The sequence below is a fragment of the Pelmatolapia mariae genome, linkage group LG22, assembly GCF_036321145.2.
Source record: "Pelmatolapia mariae isolate MD_Pm_ZW linkage group LG22, Pm_UMD_F_2, whole genome shotgun sequence".
In the NCBI taxonomy this organism is placed as follows: Eukaryota; Metazoa; Chordata; class Actinopteri; order Cichliformes; family Cichlidae; genus Pelmatolapia; species Pelmatolapia mariae.
This window is the reverse complement of record NC_086245.2, coordinates 862,377-877,546: the sequence shown is the minus strand read 5'-3', so window position 1 is coordinate 877,546 and position 15,170 is coordinate 862,377. Positions and strand designations below refer to the sequence as shown.

General features: G+C 40.0%; 2 protein-coding genes across 2 annotated transcripts in view; one reads left to right on the top strand and one right to left on the bottom strand.

The window, feature by feature from the left end:
• The window catches only part of LOC134619929 (chloride channel protein 1-like), a 54,663-nt gene extending 53,415 nt beyond the window's left edge, over positions 1–1,248 (bottom strand). Inside the window, exon 1 of the mRNA XM_063465694.1 lies at positions 1,183–1,248. Coding sequence (XP_063321764.1) covers positions 1,183–1,233 — 51 coding nt within the window. The 5' untranslated portion in view covers positions 1,234–1,248. The remainder of the gene's footprint in view (positions 1–1,182) is intronic.
• A 6,016-nt stretch (positions 1,249–7,264) lies between these two features.
• LOC134619824 (tyrosine-protein kinase STYK1-like) lies at positions 7,265–15,061 on the top strand. Its single transcript, XM_063465654.1, has 9 exons — positions 7,265–7,319; positions 10,794–11,051; positions 11,159–11,395; positions 11,592–11,773; positions 12,460–12,540; positions 13,160–13,368; positions 13,575–13,615; positions 14,158–14,254; positions 14,866–15,061. The coding sequence occupies exons 1-9, from the start codon at positions 7,265–7,267 to the stop codon at positions 15,059–15,061; spliced, it is 1,356 nt and encodes a 451-aa protein (XP_063321724.1).
• The last annotated feature ends 109 nt before the right edge of the window (positions 15,062–15,170 follow it).

Here is a 15,170-nt window from a genome sequence, read left to right as displayed (position 1 = left end):
TGTTTTACAGCCTGTTCGTTACATCAGAAGAAAACCCATGCACTTTTCCCCGCCATGCTTTTCCTTATTTTCTGCCATATTTTCTGTTAAAGGTCCAGATGCTTACATTACACAAATTTGAACTAAAAAGATCAGTGTATGCACAAGGGACCAGCTTTGCACGAGGAAGCTATTCATAAGAAAGTTGGCCTACAAAGAGAGGGAAGGGAGCTCGAACAGCTTGGTTCAGACAGAGGATGAACTGATGAGCTACAGCAAGGCCAAGACCTATGACATCAATCAATGAATCAGCTATGAATCAATGACAGCCACTCTACTAAAGTCACAGAATAAAAATATAGAGTTTTACTGATCCACCTCAAAAAGTGAACCTTTTGCTTATTATCGTAGATGTAAAAAAACATTTATTCAATAGAAATCACAAGCTAACAGTGAAAAATCAGATATTAAGAAAAGAAAAACAACAACAAACAAAAATGTTTCCAGGTCTCTGGTCTCCTAATCCACAATCCTAAACAACTCAACAACAAGAAAAAGAAGATTCAGAGTTGTGTAACAGAACCTCTGAAAGCTGTAATGAAAACCTGCCAGATGTTGAGAGACGCTCTTCACACTGCTTTGTCCCAAAAGAGACGAGCAGCTACATGAATGCTGCAAATGCATGGTCAGGTTTCCCCTCTTTGGAAACATATGGAAAACCACCTGTGACACACACATGTACACGCACAAACACCCCCTAATACAGTGAAACTGTTGACATGCAGAGTCATACACATGTCACAGAAGCCTTTCCCACATGTGCAAAGACCAAGCAGGGCTTAAGAAGCGAGGCACAGAGAGGGTAGCAAACAGGTGGTCAGCAGAGACGGTAGGAAACAAGTAGCGAGACAGCGTCACAGTGCGTAAGTGCATGCCACGGTCAGGGGCGAAGGAGCTGCACAGCATCTGAGCACCTGTTTGCACGCCCGTGTGTTTGATACTGTTGTTACACATCACCTTGTCACAGGCTGTTCATTCACAAGGACGCAGATTAGTGTGGACAATACAGGTGCGTTATGCAGGACTCCCGCAACAAAACTGCAGACACATGCTAGATATGAAACATCAAGGCTGGTGTAGACATGGCACAAGGACAGAGACCGACAGAGAGCGAAAGAGAAATTAAAGAGAAGGGACACTGACCAGGGTTTGCTTGTATCTAAGAGCTTTCCTTTCCGACGCATCTGCAGCCATTGACACACTGTCACTGACCCAAAAATAAACCCACCCGCTCACCGTCTGTCTCAGCAATACCAGTACTGCTGTGGACGCACAGCCAGGACCCGCTTACACACAAACACACACATACACACATGCACTGAAAGGCATGGATTCACACCGCACACACAAACACAAATAGTTCCAGCTGGGGTTACCCCTGCAGTACTCCAAGCTATCTGTAAAATGAACTCAGATTTAATGAGACAGACTAAATACCAAGTGAATAATATAATAACTGAACTATATAGTTGTTGCTCGACATTTAAAGAGCTGCAGGCCAACCAGGTCATGAAAAGGGAGAAGCTATATGCTTCTCAGTGTTTCTTTGGAGGGGATTCCTGGTCATTCAACCTTGAGTTAAGATGTTACTAATCCATCCAACAGTATTAAGAGATCTGCTTTTTGTAAATAAGATGCAGTTTTTAAAACATGCCAGTAATTAGCTAGCTGCTAATTTTGACTGCCTAGGTAGTTTAAGTCTGATTATCAGTGTTAGAGGTCAGTGCTTTGTGTTTTCAGTGCTAAAGAACAGGTGGTGAATGCAAAATAGTTTAATTTTCAGCATGGGGTCATGTTTTGTTGTTATGCAAATTCTGTGAAAACATGCACAATAACAACAGTGTCTTTTCAAAACGCAGACAAAAGAAAAGCAAAACTCTGCGATCTGTTAGCACCTTACATGTAGACTGTTTAAGCACAGAAATTCAAAATGAATCCTTTCAGCAGCAAGAGACCAAAAGAGAACTTCTCAAAGAATCTGGAAAGATAAATTGTCTCATGTGTTAATCAGCAGTAACCACAGTCCAGCATGGTTTATGGCTGATCCCTGTAGAGCCTTATAATGGCTGAACTGGTTTGCTCTGTTCTGCAGTCACAAGGGAAACTGGGTTATTCAAACTGGAATGAGGAAATAAACACTGGGAAATTTGTTTCTTTACAAATGAAACACTTTAAAAGAAAGAAAAACCGGCTCAAAATCTAGACCTGAAGTGTTATAACGAAAATGAGGAACACGTGAGTATGTTAGGCATGCCTGTATACCTGATTGTCAATGCAAATATCTAAACTGTGAGTTTCATGGCAGCAACTCGGTGCATTCAGGCAGTGACATAAAGATGACCAGCTCTGGGTGAAAAATACCCTGCTCATGTCAGAAAACATACCCAGACTGGTTCAAGTTGACAGGACAGCAACAGGAGCTCAAATAACCATTTGTTACAACCAAAGTATGCAGGTATTTAACCAGGGAGCACAGCTACAGCAGCAGACCACACGGTACCAACCCTGTCAGCTAAGAACAGGAAACTCATACAATTCATATAGGCTCACCAAAACTGGACAATAGAAGATTGGAAAACACATTGGAGATTCACATGATCTATGCTGTGGAAAACTGATGCAGTTCTGAAGGTAAATGGGGGTCTAATGCAGTACTAGCAAGGTGCACCTAAAAGTTCGGATGAGTGTATGTCTACATTTTTAAAAATATTAGCCATTGCTGCTATAATTTCTCTCTGCAGGATCCCTGTGACGCACTGCCAACCTGTCCAGCTCTATGACAACAGGGACAGACTCCAGGCCTCCTGGGACCCTAACTTGGATAAGCAATTAAGAAAATGGATGCAGGGGCATTACCCTTGTAATAATCAGGTGTACATAATAATATGCTTACCATAGCATTCTGTTTTGTGTACATGTAGCTGCTTTTCTTGGAGCGTGTATGTCAGGCTACAGCAGAGGTTACAGCATGTGGGGTGTAATATTTAATGCTGTGTTACAAATCAAGCTTCAGACAGTGAAGTAATCTGCTTTCAAACACACATTTGCAGAATTCAAATGCAATGGAAAACAAAGAAATAGTCACTGAAGCAACAGATGGGCTGCCTAACAGAACAATAATCATGATTAAGCAAAACCTCAGATATGTAAACAATATCAAAAGTTCTTTCTCAGAACAGAAACAGCTGAAAGAAACACTCAGAACAACACAATCAAAAACCTTTAAACAACTCAAACAAAACATAAAATCTTTGCTTTTTGTCTTAAACATAAAAAAGCCTAAACAACAACAACATACGCTGAGGTGTGGCACAGAATATGTAGTGCTGGTTACCTCTGTGTTGCCCTGATGAACTTGTGCAGGTTGAAACCAGAAACAGCAGTGCAGTGAGAGTACCAGGAGAGATTTCCATGATGGCTGAAACCAAAACAGCCACGGCAGTTTCACCATGCTCCTAAAGGGAAATAAAAGTGGAAAATCAAGAAGGATTAAACCTGTGGCCTTCAATAGCAAGGCCACTACAATGACACTTCACACAGGCTTTCACACAAAAGCTACAAATATTCGAGTGTGCCTTGGATATGTTTGTTCCTACTGAGACTTCAGGCCTCTTTAAAATGGATCTGCATGTGGTTTACTTTGCTCAACTTTTTGTTTCATCTGAAGTGTAGGCCTAAAGAAAAACAAAAAGGAACACAGCAAATGTCACAAATTAATACCAGATTAGTTTTTCAGTTGATTTAAGTCCACCTATTCCCTCTAATTACAGCTGCTAAACCAGGATTAGTGTTCGAAGGGTTAAATTAACTCCCCAGTGTGCATCTTGCCCTTTGTCCAGCAGAAGCACTGGTGAGAAAGCTCTGTTGTGTTTTGTGCTTGGACCACACAGTATGGATCATATGGGACAGACACAGCTGCTTTAACAAGTGCAAACTAACCACACCTGATCACACCTTTTCAAACAGAGTGGAAAGGTGTGATCAAGTTGAGAGTTGCCTGTTTAATATGTAAATAAATCTCAGTACTGCAGTATAGTTGAAGAATCATTATTTATTCAGCTACGATAGTTGGACAGGTGCACTGTTTGAGCTTTCACTGTCTGTATATATTCAACAACTACTACATTTAACTGCAGGCCAAGTCTGCAATTAAACAGACTGTTTGCTATGCAGTCCAATTTCCAGCTAACACACATACACAAACACAGAAGAGAGAGAGAAAACAAGAGCAGTGACACACAAAAACAAACACAACACTGACTGCAGGCTATGTGCAGGTGATAAAGGTGAGAAAGAAAAAGTGCCGGTGGCGGGTGTGGCTAACCTGAGACAGAGAGACAGAGAGAGAAAGACTGGAGAAAAGTCACAAGTGAGAGAACTGAAACAGAGATCCTACCTTCACTGATGTCTTCAATGGAAATGTGTCTGCGTGTGGATTTCTCTCCATACTTCAGGAAACCATGAAAACGGAGGATTTGTATTTGTTTCGTAGCTTATATGGGACTAAGGACAAAACTACATGCTTTGGATACAAGAAGCATCCAGAATCTGATACGTACACAGCACCAGAGAGTCAACCAGCAGGTATGATTTAAATATATATATATATATATATATGTATATATGTTAGACTAACATATTAAATAAAATTAAATGATATTAAACAGTGGTCAGATTTTTAATTTGAGGCGTGATTTCTCTTTCCTTTTAAATTGAAGACTGAACAAGAAGTTTCACATCACTGTAAATTTAGTACACCGGCTACGTGTTCTGATGCCTTAATTTTGTGCACTAGCATTTGCACATATGTGTGTGTGTCTTAAAATTTTCCTGTTTGTTCTCAGTGTGCATGTGTGTATAGAGAGATGGCAGAGCCTTTTGTTGTGCGTGCAGGCGTGTTTTGGTTTTGGTGCGTGTGACTATGACAGAACAATGTAGACAAACTGGTTTAGTGACACTGACACAAGTTAGAGATTAAAACAGAGCGACTGTGCGTGCACGCATATGTGTGCATGCATGTTCTGCCTTTTAAAAATGCTTACCACATACCAGTGTGTCTCTGTAAGGGTGTGTGCGTGCATGTGTCACAGCGGGAGTCAGTCAGTAATAAGCTCTGATGGATGAGGATGACATTGCATTTACAGAACCTGAACAAGCACACGTACCTTTAGATTAGTCGCAGTTGATGGTTTTGATCCCATTGCTTCACCACGGCAGGCTGTGGTGGTGAAACTGCTGTTTGAATGACTGAAAAGAAAAAGGTAGGCACGCGTGTTATTTTTAACAAACATTATTTGACTTAGAAGACTTTAAAGGAAACTTCTCAAACAATCCTCTCCATTCAGAAATACATTCAATATGGTGACATGAAGTACTGGTTAATATTAACAAGTCATACTGTACAACTCATTTAAAGTGATTTATCAGAGGTTTTAATAACTTCATACATATCACAATTCAGAGCCATACTATGACGTAAACATCATATCATCATATCATAACATCACTTAGTGTTTGTAATATCTCTGCTCACAGGATCGTTTATCCTTTTTTCATATTTATATTTTTAGCATTTTTGTGCTTCTTCAAAAGAAAACAAAGTAACTATCAGATGATTTGTATGGCGCAGTCTTCTCTGACAGCTTCAGACTCACGAGCAAAGCTTTCCCGGTTACCAAGTGATGCCACTGGCCCCCCAACCACACATTGGGAACCCTGGATCTAATAGTTTGCAGATAGAAACCAAACCAGAAACAAGCTTTAAGTAGCTTTAAGTTAAGGTCAATCTAAAAACAGCCTCAGCAGTGCTGAAAAATCTGTTTTTTGGCACTACTGAGAAAACCATGAGACTAATTTCATAAATTTATATAACAACAACCATAATTACAGACAACTGTTGAAATGTTAAGCAATTTAACATAAGCTGATTTTTGTTCGTCTGCTACAAACAGGATTAATCAAACTCGTTGAACGAGGTTGTGTTTTTGGAATCACCTGCTTTAAGCATCTCTCTGCAGAAAAAAGTTTTTGTTTCCAATATCGTGACCTGAGTGACTTTAATCCCCAAGTCATGTGATAAGGTTTTATTTGCTTAATGACTTTATCGTGCTCTCATCTGTGAGTAAATAATGCTACTCTTCTTGTGATCACCTGAACATCAGGCGCCAAGTGTGAAACACTCATGTCTATATTTGCTAAACAAATTAAACAAACAGGAGAGGGTGCTTCCCCGAGAAGAAAAAGGTTGTAGAAGTGTGTGTATGAATCCCACATGGTCCATTTATGACCCAATAGTACTGTAATCGTACTGGGAATGAACAGCCATCACACGCAGTCAAACGTGCTTGGCAGACATTTGCAGAGACATATACTGCAAATGTTTTCATTCAGTTCTCTTTCCCATTTCCTCTTTAGTGTTGTGCTTTACATCAGTATTTGTTTTCCCATTTTTGTCCTTCACTGTCAACTTTTAAAACACGTTTTAAAACACATTTTTATTCTTTGGCTTTTGGCCTCAGCGGGACACGGTTTCTTGTAATTAAATGAATTATTAACTAATTAGTTATTTTACTTTTTTCCTTTATTTAGTTTTTATTTGTACCTTATCTAATTTTATTATTTAGTTCCAATGTACAGCACTTCGCATCAGTTGTGGTTTCTTTTAAGGTGCTTTATAAATAAAGACGACGATGATGATTTTTCTTGTACAGAGCCATCTTCAGATGAATAATATTTGAAAAACTCTGGTTTTAATAAAATGTTCAAATTAAAGACGTTTTTTATATCACCTGTGTGATTAAAGAAGTTGAACCGGCTGCTGTATGTCACGAGGCTTTTATGGGTTTCGGGTCACTGCTAGTTGATGGTTATAATGACATCTGCTCTCTCCATTATCCTTGTAACCAATAGCTGGTCAACACCACACGTTTCACCAAGCACACCCTGGTATATTTGCTCTGTTAGTCCAGATTAAAAGGTCACTGCTAATATTTGTTATGTGAATTTAGATGGAAAAAAAAGCCAAAGTCAATATTGAATTGATTTGCTAACGTTGATCACTAACAGTCTGTATGTCTGTGGGTGTGTGTCCTGCTGGACTGAACTTCACTATTCATACAGTCACTAGCTGAGTGACTCTGTAAGCTGTGAGGATTTCAGGTTGCTGCTGAGCACAGATATCTAGCTCATAGTAACGTTGATCTGTGTTCTGCTTTTCCTCTCCAGCATGTCATCCAGCTCTACAAACGTTACTGTGTGTGCATCGAACGACACCCTGTGCAGTAAGTGCTCAAATGCTACTTATCGCTTTCCTTTGCTTCCTCCTTGAACAATCTCTCCCACCTGGACCTTTCAGTTCTTCTCTTGGGCTATCACATAGACGCTTCTATTAAGCTTATGTGACCTTACAAACTATTCTACTCCAGACATCTTGTTTATTATGAATTTTGACTTTAATGACACCAACTTAACAGCTTATCTTGTACTTGATTGAGTTGAAACCTGAAACTCAATATCTAAGAAACCCGAAGCTTAATGTGCATCTAAATAGTTTTTTCATATGTTTGATCACATTTTCTGCTCCTTTTCAGCCCAGTCACAAATTTTTGAACATCTACTCTATCTATCCACTGGCCACTTTATTAGGTATGCCTTGTTAGTCTTTGCTTTTCCTTTAGAACAGCCTCAGTTCTTCGAGGCAAAGATTCAACAAAGTGCTCTTCAGAGATTTTGCTCCATATTGACATGACAGCATCAGGCAGCTGCTGCAGATTTACTGGCTGCATGTCCATGATCCCAGTAGTGCTCTATTGTCTGGTGGCTGTGGAGAGCATTTGAATACACAGAACTCATTGAGATGTTGAAGAAACTAATTTGAGATTATCTGAGTTTTGTCACATGGTGCATTATACTGCTTGAAGCAGCCGTCAGAAGAAGAGTGCACTGTTTTTAAATGGATGGAGATGGTCAGCAGCAATACTCTGGCAGGCTGTAGAATTTAAGTGATGCTCAGCTGGTACTAAGGGCCTGATCAGTTTGGCAAGAAAATATCCCCACACCATGACACTACCATCAGAGGCCTGAACCGTTGATACACGGCAGGCTAGATGCATGTTTTCATGCTCTTTATGCCAAATTCTGACCGTACCATCTGAATGTTGCTGCAGAAATCAAGACTGATCAGACCAGGCAACATCTTTCCAATTTTCTATTACCAAGTTTTGGTAAGCCCAGGTTAACTGTAGTTAACAGTTTTCTGTTCTTAGCTGCAGTCTTCTGCATATCAGTAGTTCCTGACATATTCAGACCAGCCTGTCTGGCATCAATGACCACATCATGTTCACTCGCCCATCCCGATGCTCAGTTTGAACATCACAACACCTGAGTGCACACACTTGCTGCAACATGATTAGCTGATTGGATATCTGTGTTAACAAGCAGTTGAACATGTGTATCTAAAAAAGTGGCTGCTGAATATACTTTTCATCACATGGTAACTGGGTCAACATTAGATGTAGTGGCAAATGATTGCAATCTATTCTGTTTACACTGGAACATTTCACACAGCGTTCCAACTTACTGGAAACAGGTTTGAAGAGTGATTTTGGTCATTTGGTCGTGTGATGTGTGGTGACAAAAAGAAGTTATTTATGGGCGGTGACTCATCGATACCGCTGGAAATTTTGTGCGATCTCACAGTTCATTACTGGACAAGAATATATTATTTTTTTTACCACAGATTATATATTTTTTTGCTCACTGTTTTTTAGAGCCTACCATAATGTTCTGTGTTTCCTTAACTTTCTATGGTCAAGCCCTGTGGTTTTATCTCCAACTACTAAAACAGAAGAAATAAAATGCAGTCCTTTCTTGTAGATTCAGTTCAATTCAATTCAGGTTCATTTATACAACAATAAATCACAACAACAGGGACTTAAAGCCACTTTATACTACAAGGTAAAGACACTAGAGCGTTCTGGAGGAAGCCCTGACAATAAAATGCCCCCCCCCCCACACACACACACACACACAAAAGCAAGCACTTTGTGATGGTTGGAAGGAAAAACTCCCTTTTATCAGGAAGCAACCCCAGCATAACCAGGCTCAGGCAGGGCAGCCACCTGGCTGTTCAGATAAATAAAATAAGATGCAAAAAACCCTCTGACAAAACCTCAGAGACTTTCCATATGAGCTCAGTCTTTGTTTGACTCTCAATAGAACAGAATGAGAATGGGGCGATGTGATGGGTTGGTAAACATGGAAATGGTAAAAGTCTTTGTGGAGAAATACTGTTGAAAGCTCAAGCTAATACAAACCCTTTAATGAAAATGACAGGAAATGATTTATGGTATTCTGTAAGGCTCTCACCACACCTAAGAATGTAATAGAGACTACATGTACCAGTAGTTTTACATTCCAATTTGCTCTTTCTAACAACGTGGGTTAAAGGTTAAAGCAGGTGGAAAAAGCAGGTAGAGCTTTAACAGTGAAAACATCAGTGGAAGGCTGAGCCCCCAAATCTAATACATGAATGCCAAACAACAAAAAAAAAAAGGGCAGGGCTTTTGAAAGCTCTGCAGATCTATTGTAGTAAGAGAAAAAACAAACAAGGCTTAAGCTCAAGATTTCAACATCAACTGTGATGGATTAATGATTACTACAGTTAACGATCACTGTATTGATGTTATATGTGAGTTAAAAAGGAAGAGAGTGGAGCCAGAGCTAAAATTAAAGATCTGACACAATCAACTAGCTCAATAACGAGTTGAATTTCTCACAGCTATCAAAATAAATTAGTTCCTTAGCTCTCATTAAAATGCATGTACTCAAAGAATGCATGCTCTTTGACCTTTCCGGATGCCACAGAGTGACTCATTCCAGTTAGTCGAAACCAGTTTTACTATCTAACCACAGCCCGACTTGCCTTTTACACTTCACTTGCCGTCTATGGTGTATCAATACCAATATAGCAGGATGATGTCATCGAGGTGGACAATCCCCACACTCTGATTGTGAAAAGTTTATTACTTTAGTTCAGCTAACCCTGGCTCTTCCACTGTTAGGTTTTCATATCTGCTAGCTCAGTGACAATTAGTCCTGGTTGTGCTCTGGAGGTCTGCTGAACAACAACTTAAAGCAGGTGGAGAACTGATTCACAAGCTTCTACACCGGACTCACCGAGGCTGCAGACTAGAACCTTGACTGCTGCTGCCAGCAGCAAATTCATAAAAAGGTTTATTTTTATCATACTGGGAATGAACAGGTATTGTGGGAAAGGTCCTGCTTGACCCCACTAAAGAATCCAGATCTGTGGGAAACGCTGTTGGTTATAAGCCAGTTAGGCCAGCAATAGAAAGCAAAGCCAAAACACAACAATCACATTACTCTGTGCCTACATGCCCTGAAATAATGTAACCTCATTATCATATCAGAGATAAATGAAGTGCTCAAGCTTTGTTTTCCACTTCCCAAGCTTCTATCTTTAAAATAGACAGATCGATGGTGATAGCCGCTTCGTCAAATTACAGTCATTTCACGTAGGCGTAAAAGGAAAATGATGCACTGTCTAGATAGACTTTTCTATCAGCAGGAGGTGCAACAGCCAACATACTTAACCTGTTAACATACCCTGAGCATAACCTCGAAAATAAACCTGCACACCCTCTTATACAGTGCAACGAGGTAACTGCAAGTCTAATAAACAAGTGCATATCTGACCTGAAATTTACACATGAACTCCTGTGTTTCCCTCTAAGCGATAAAGGAACATCAGGTGGAAGTGATTATCGTCCCCGCGCTGCTGCTCTTCGGCACCCTGGTCACCTTAGTGCCCCTGTTTATACTGAGGTATTGCTGTGATCGTAATCGGGCACGGGTCAGAACGGCCCAGCACTACCACAGCTCATCACACAGACAGACAGAGAGGCATCACCACCAACAACATAGCACCAACCACCACCACAGTCATCGCACCAAGCACCAAAATCACAGATCTCATCTGCAGGGCATTGATGGTAAGCCAGCATGCAGAAGTCTCTTTGTGCACATTTAATCAATATTTTAACTTTTTTCATGTTTACATGCACATCTGTTTAAAGTCCACTGTTTTTTCCTTAAACAGCGCCCCCTGGCATCAACCCACTGGAACATGAAGAGCTGCCAATGTCTGTTACACAAGCGCGGCAGAATGTCAGGCCAACGATGGCTGCAGCACCACAGAGGTCCACAGAAAGGCATCATGAAGCCTTCAGCCAGGTTGCTGCACTGCCGCAGACTTTTTCCATCCACCCTAATGACACAGTCAACTTCTACAGAGCACGCATGGACAACAAGAACGTCGTGCTGAGGGTGCTGAAAGGTAAACTGAGCTGCTTGAAGGTCTGTTTATGGAAGACAAGTTTTGGTTTTGTAAAGGATACCTGCAAACTGGCTTACAAACAAGGGTTTTTCATTTTTTGTGTCCAAAATGCTTTTCAAAGTCAAAAATGATAAATTATTGACAGTAACTGGAAATGTTGAGTCTAACTGTGTTATCAAATATTTATTTTTCCCAGAAACAGCCACCAGCAGTGAGAAACAGAAGTTTTTGGCGTTTGCTTCCTTTGTGTCTGGATTGGGGCCGCATCCCTTCATACCTGCGCTGCTCGGCGTTATGTCAGCGCAGTCGCCTTTAGTCATGGTGGTGGAAGAGCTACAGCAGAGAGACCTGCTGGGCTTCCTGTGGAGATGCAGACAGGTAGAGCAACCTATTAGTTATTCATCATGCTGAGCATACTCTGGGAGTAAAGTTTACAGTGTAGTAACAAGAATTGCAACAGTGCATGCAAAGTACAAGGATCAATAACACAATTAAATATAAAACAATAACATAGTATTTAGTTCCAAATTATAATGTAATGGTTTCTCAAGTTTAAAATTGCTAATTGAGCAACAAAACAAGAAAAATAAATTAAACTGCTAAATTGGAAGTCACAGTTTAATGGTAAAATACATCATTCAACCCAAGAGTTTGGCTGAAAAACTTTTTGAGGTTAAACATAAAAAACACTATATACCCACTAAACATAGTAAACGGGATAAATACAATATTAATCACATATTATATAGAAGGATAATGTTTAGCTTATGAACTCTAAACTTAATTGTGACTGAAGTAATTACAGCCATCTGCCTGTGAGGGGCAGTATAGTGCAACGTAAGCTGTTTCTGAAAAGACTGGAGTAACCTGACAGTTACAGTCTGTCCTCGTCTGTTGGTGTATGGTTTAGGATAGTAGCTAATTATAAACATCCATAAAGAGAGAGGAAAGATCTCAGAGCTTTTTGTCAAAGTGAATACTCACTGAGACTGATTGTTTATAATAACATGTCTACTTTCTGAATGTAACGAGTCTGACACATTTACACCTTTCTCCCACTGAAGGATAACTCAGGTTTACAGCCTTCTTGTGACATGACAGAGAAGAGGATCTTCACCATGGCAGCACAAGTGGCCTCTGCTCTGGTTGGTCAAACAGCTGTCTGCCCTTCCAACAGTCTGCTTCACGATCTTTGAGCGAACTACTTCCCAAGAAAACTTTATTTGTAAAGCACTTTAAAAACAGCAACCAGTGATCAAATTGTTGAATGCAGGAATAAAAAGCACATTGAGCAAAATTTAAAAAAAAAAAAAAGTTATTTGCAAACAAATCTCCCTGCTTATGTGGACGTTGTTCTAAAAACACATTTCTTATTGTTTGCTGGTTGAGTTGAGCCAAAACAACTGTGGATTCAGTGAAAGCATAAATACAGTATAAATTATTACACACAGTGCAAAACAAATATATCTGAGATGCATTCATAAAAACAAGAAAACACATATTTTAGAAATGTGCCAAAAACTTGTTCAAAACTAAAAAATTACATAGAAATCAAATTTTTACACCCAAATTTGAGCCGGCACACTGGACTTCACTGAGAAATCAGAAGTTAACCAAGCAAACATTCAGCCCCTAAGCGCTGGATGTTAATGTTGTGAAGTCTGGCTTATGGTTTTATTTCTTTTATTTATGTATTTGTAGTAGTGGACATCTCCTAAAGGCCCTCGTGCTCACTAACTCTGAAATTGTCTGAACATCTTCTAGGACTACCTGCACAGTCAGAACTGTATCCATGGCAACGTGGGAGCTCGCAGCGTTCTGGTTGGTGGAGACATGACAGCTAAGCTGTGGGGGTTCGGCCCGGCCTACCGCAGGAGAACCCAGGGCAGTTCAACGGGAGAAGATACAGTGATTAAGAAATGGCAGGCGCCTGAAGTGTTGGCCATGAGACCCATCACTAAGAGCAGCGATGTGTGAGTGTCCTCTGTGAGAATAAAAGATGTCGCTAAGATCCCCGTCAATGGACAGAGTTGTCAAAGACTCATTCATGTCCCAGTCCATCTCTGGATGCTAGAAGTCCAAACTATTGCACTAACAGCACATTTCGCTGTGTTTACACTCAGTAAGGTAAAAGTAAGAGCAAGAAAACTGACATGCCATTCTTCAACTTTTCTAACAGATGGTCCTTTGGCATCCTCATCTATGAAATGGTCACATTAGGTGAGTATCCTTCTTTCTTTTTAAAAGAAAAAAGAAAATTAAAAGGTGATGAAATTCCCCATTAGTTCTGTGACATGTAAGGATTTTATAGTCTCTCTCCTTTTACTGGAGTTTTTGGGTGGACAGAAATTTTCTAAATCTGATATACAAGTGTGTTTCTCATAATTCAGTACTGGTGTTGTGCTACAAAAGTGATTGCCCATATTTAGACTTCTATAAATGACTTTCTGGCCTATAATGTATGAAAAATATGTCAGTGTATCCCCCATGAATGATATCAAGTCACCTTAAAACACAGACAACATTCCTGTAGGGGCCAAAAAGGACTGGAAAACAGTCCTTTTTGCAAAAACAGTTATTTTAAGCATAGATAAATGTATTAAATTAAATTAAATTAATTTATAAATCCTGTTCACTAAAGTCTTTTGATCAATACACACATTAAAAACCCAAAGAATGGAAATCACTTTTTTGGCACAACACTGGCTGACATGGTCAGTGAGTGTGCTCTGTGACAAGATTTTATACTCTAACGCTTTCAGGTGACCCACCATTTGCTCAGGTTACGTCGTCTGAACTTCTGCAGCATCTCCAAAGAGGGAGTCACCTCAAACGACCGGACACCTGCTCCAACTCACTGTAAGAGCAACAGCAGACCAGCAGTTTGCATCGCTCACTAATCATCAACTTATACAAAGATGTCTAACCTTTAGCCCGTGACTGTTTAGGAGACGTTTCTGAGCTTTGTTTTTATTTGTTTGTTTTTATTTATTTTTTATTAAAACTACTTTCAGTGCATCTTCTTATACAGTCTCACACGTCTGAACAGTCAGCGTTAGGGTCTGCTTGGTAAACTTTGGCTTTATACTAATAATCAGAAGCGGAACCTGAATTTTTTAGCCATATATCATTCATACATTTACTACAATATTTGCATATTTTGCATCATTGTAGCCTTTTAACTGTGGTTTTTAACGTTTCAATCAATTTTCTATGGTCATTGAATCTATTTCCATTTAGTTTAAACATTTCAGTTAATCTTCAGGGATAATTTATCCCTACAGGCACGATGCTTTTACCTGCTTCTTCCAGTTTTACTAGCTTGTGGTCACACTTCTTTCCTTTTTTGTTACCTATTTTCCGACGTCTCAGTGGAAATATTATGTTTAGCTATCAGTTTTTCATACCAGTATTCGTATGCATACGGTTTCACAGTTGTTGTTTTTTTCTGTTTTCACGCTGGTGTGTAGGTACTCCATTATCAGGTCATGCTGCCACTTCAACGCCAAGAGCCGGCTCTCAACGTCGGAGCTGATTAGAATGCTGAAAGCCGGGGAGAGCTCAGCCAATGGGAGGACAGCTCTCAGAGTGACTGAGCCATTCAAATTCGAGAAATACTTGAGAGAGGCGGGGTTTGCAGAGGCGTACAACTATGCTGTGCTCTGATTGGCTGGTTGTCATCAGAGGTGGTGGCAGGCTGATTTTCATGAAGGACCGAGGACTGGTGCAACATTAAGAACTCTCGCAGAAATGTGCACATTATAATTGTTGTTTA

What these genes read in the sequence shown, in the direction of transcription:
- LOC134619824 (XM_063465654.1), top strand. Translation starts at nt 7,265, where the DNA reads ATGTCATCCAGCTCTACAAACGTTACTGTGTGTGCATCGAACGACACC. An exon ending in TCATCTGCAGGGCATTGATG is followed by an intron (nt 11,052 to 11,158) that starts GTAAGCCAGCAT and finishes TTCCTTAAACAG; the next exon opens with CGCCCCCTGGCATCAACCCA. An exon ending in CACAAGTGGCCTCTGCTCTG is followed by an intron (nt 12,541 to 13,159) that starts GTTGGTCAAACA and finishes AACATCTTCTAG; the next exon opens with GACTACCTGCACAGTCAGAA.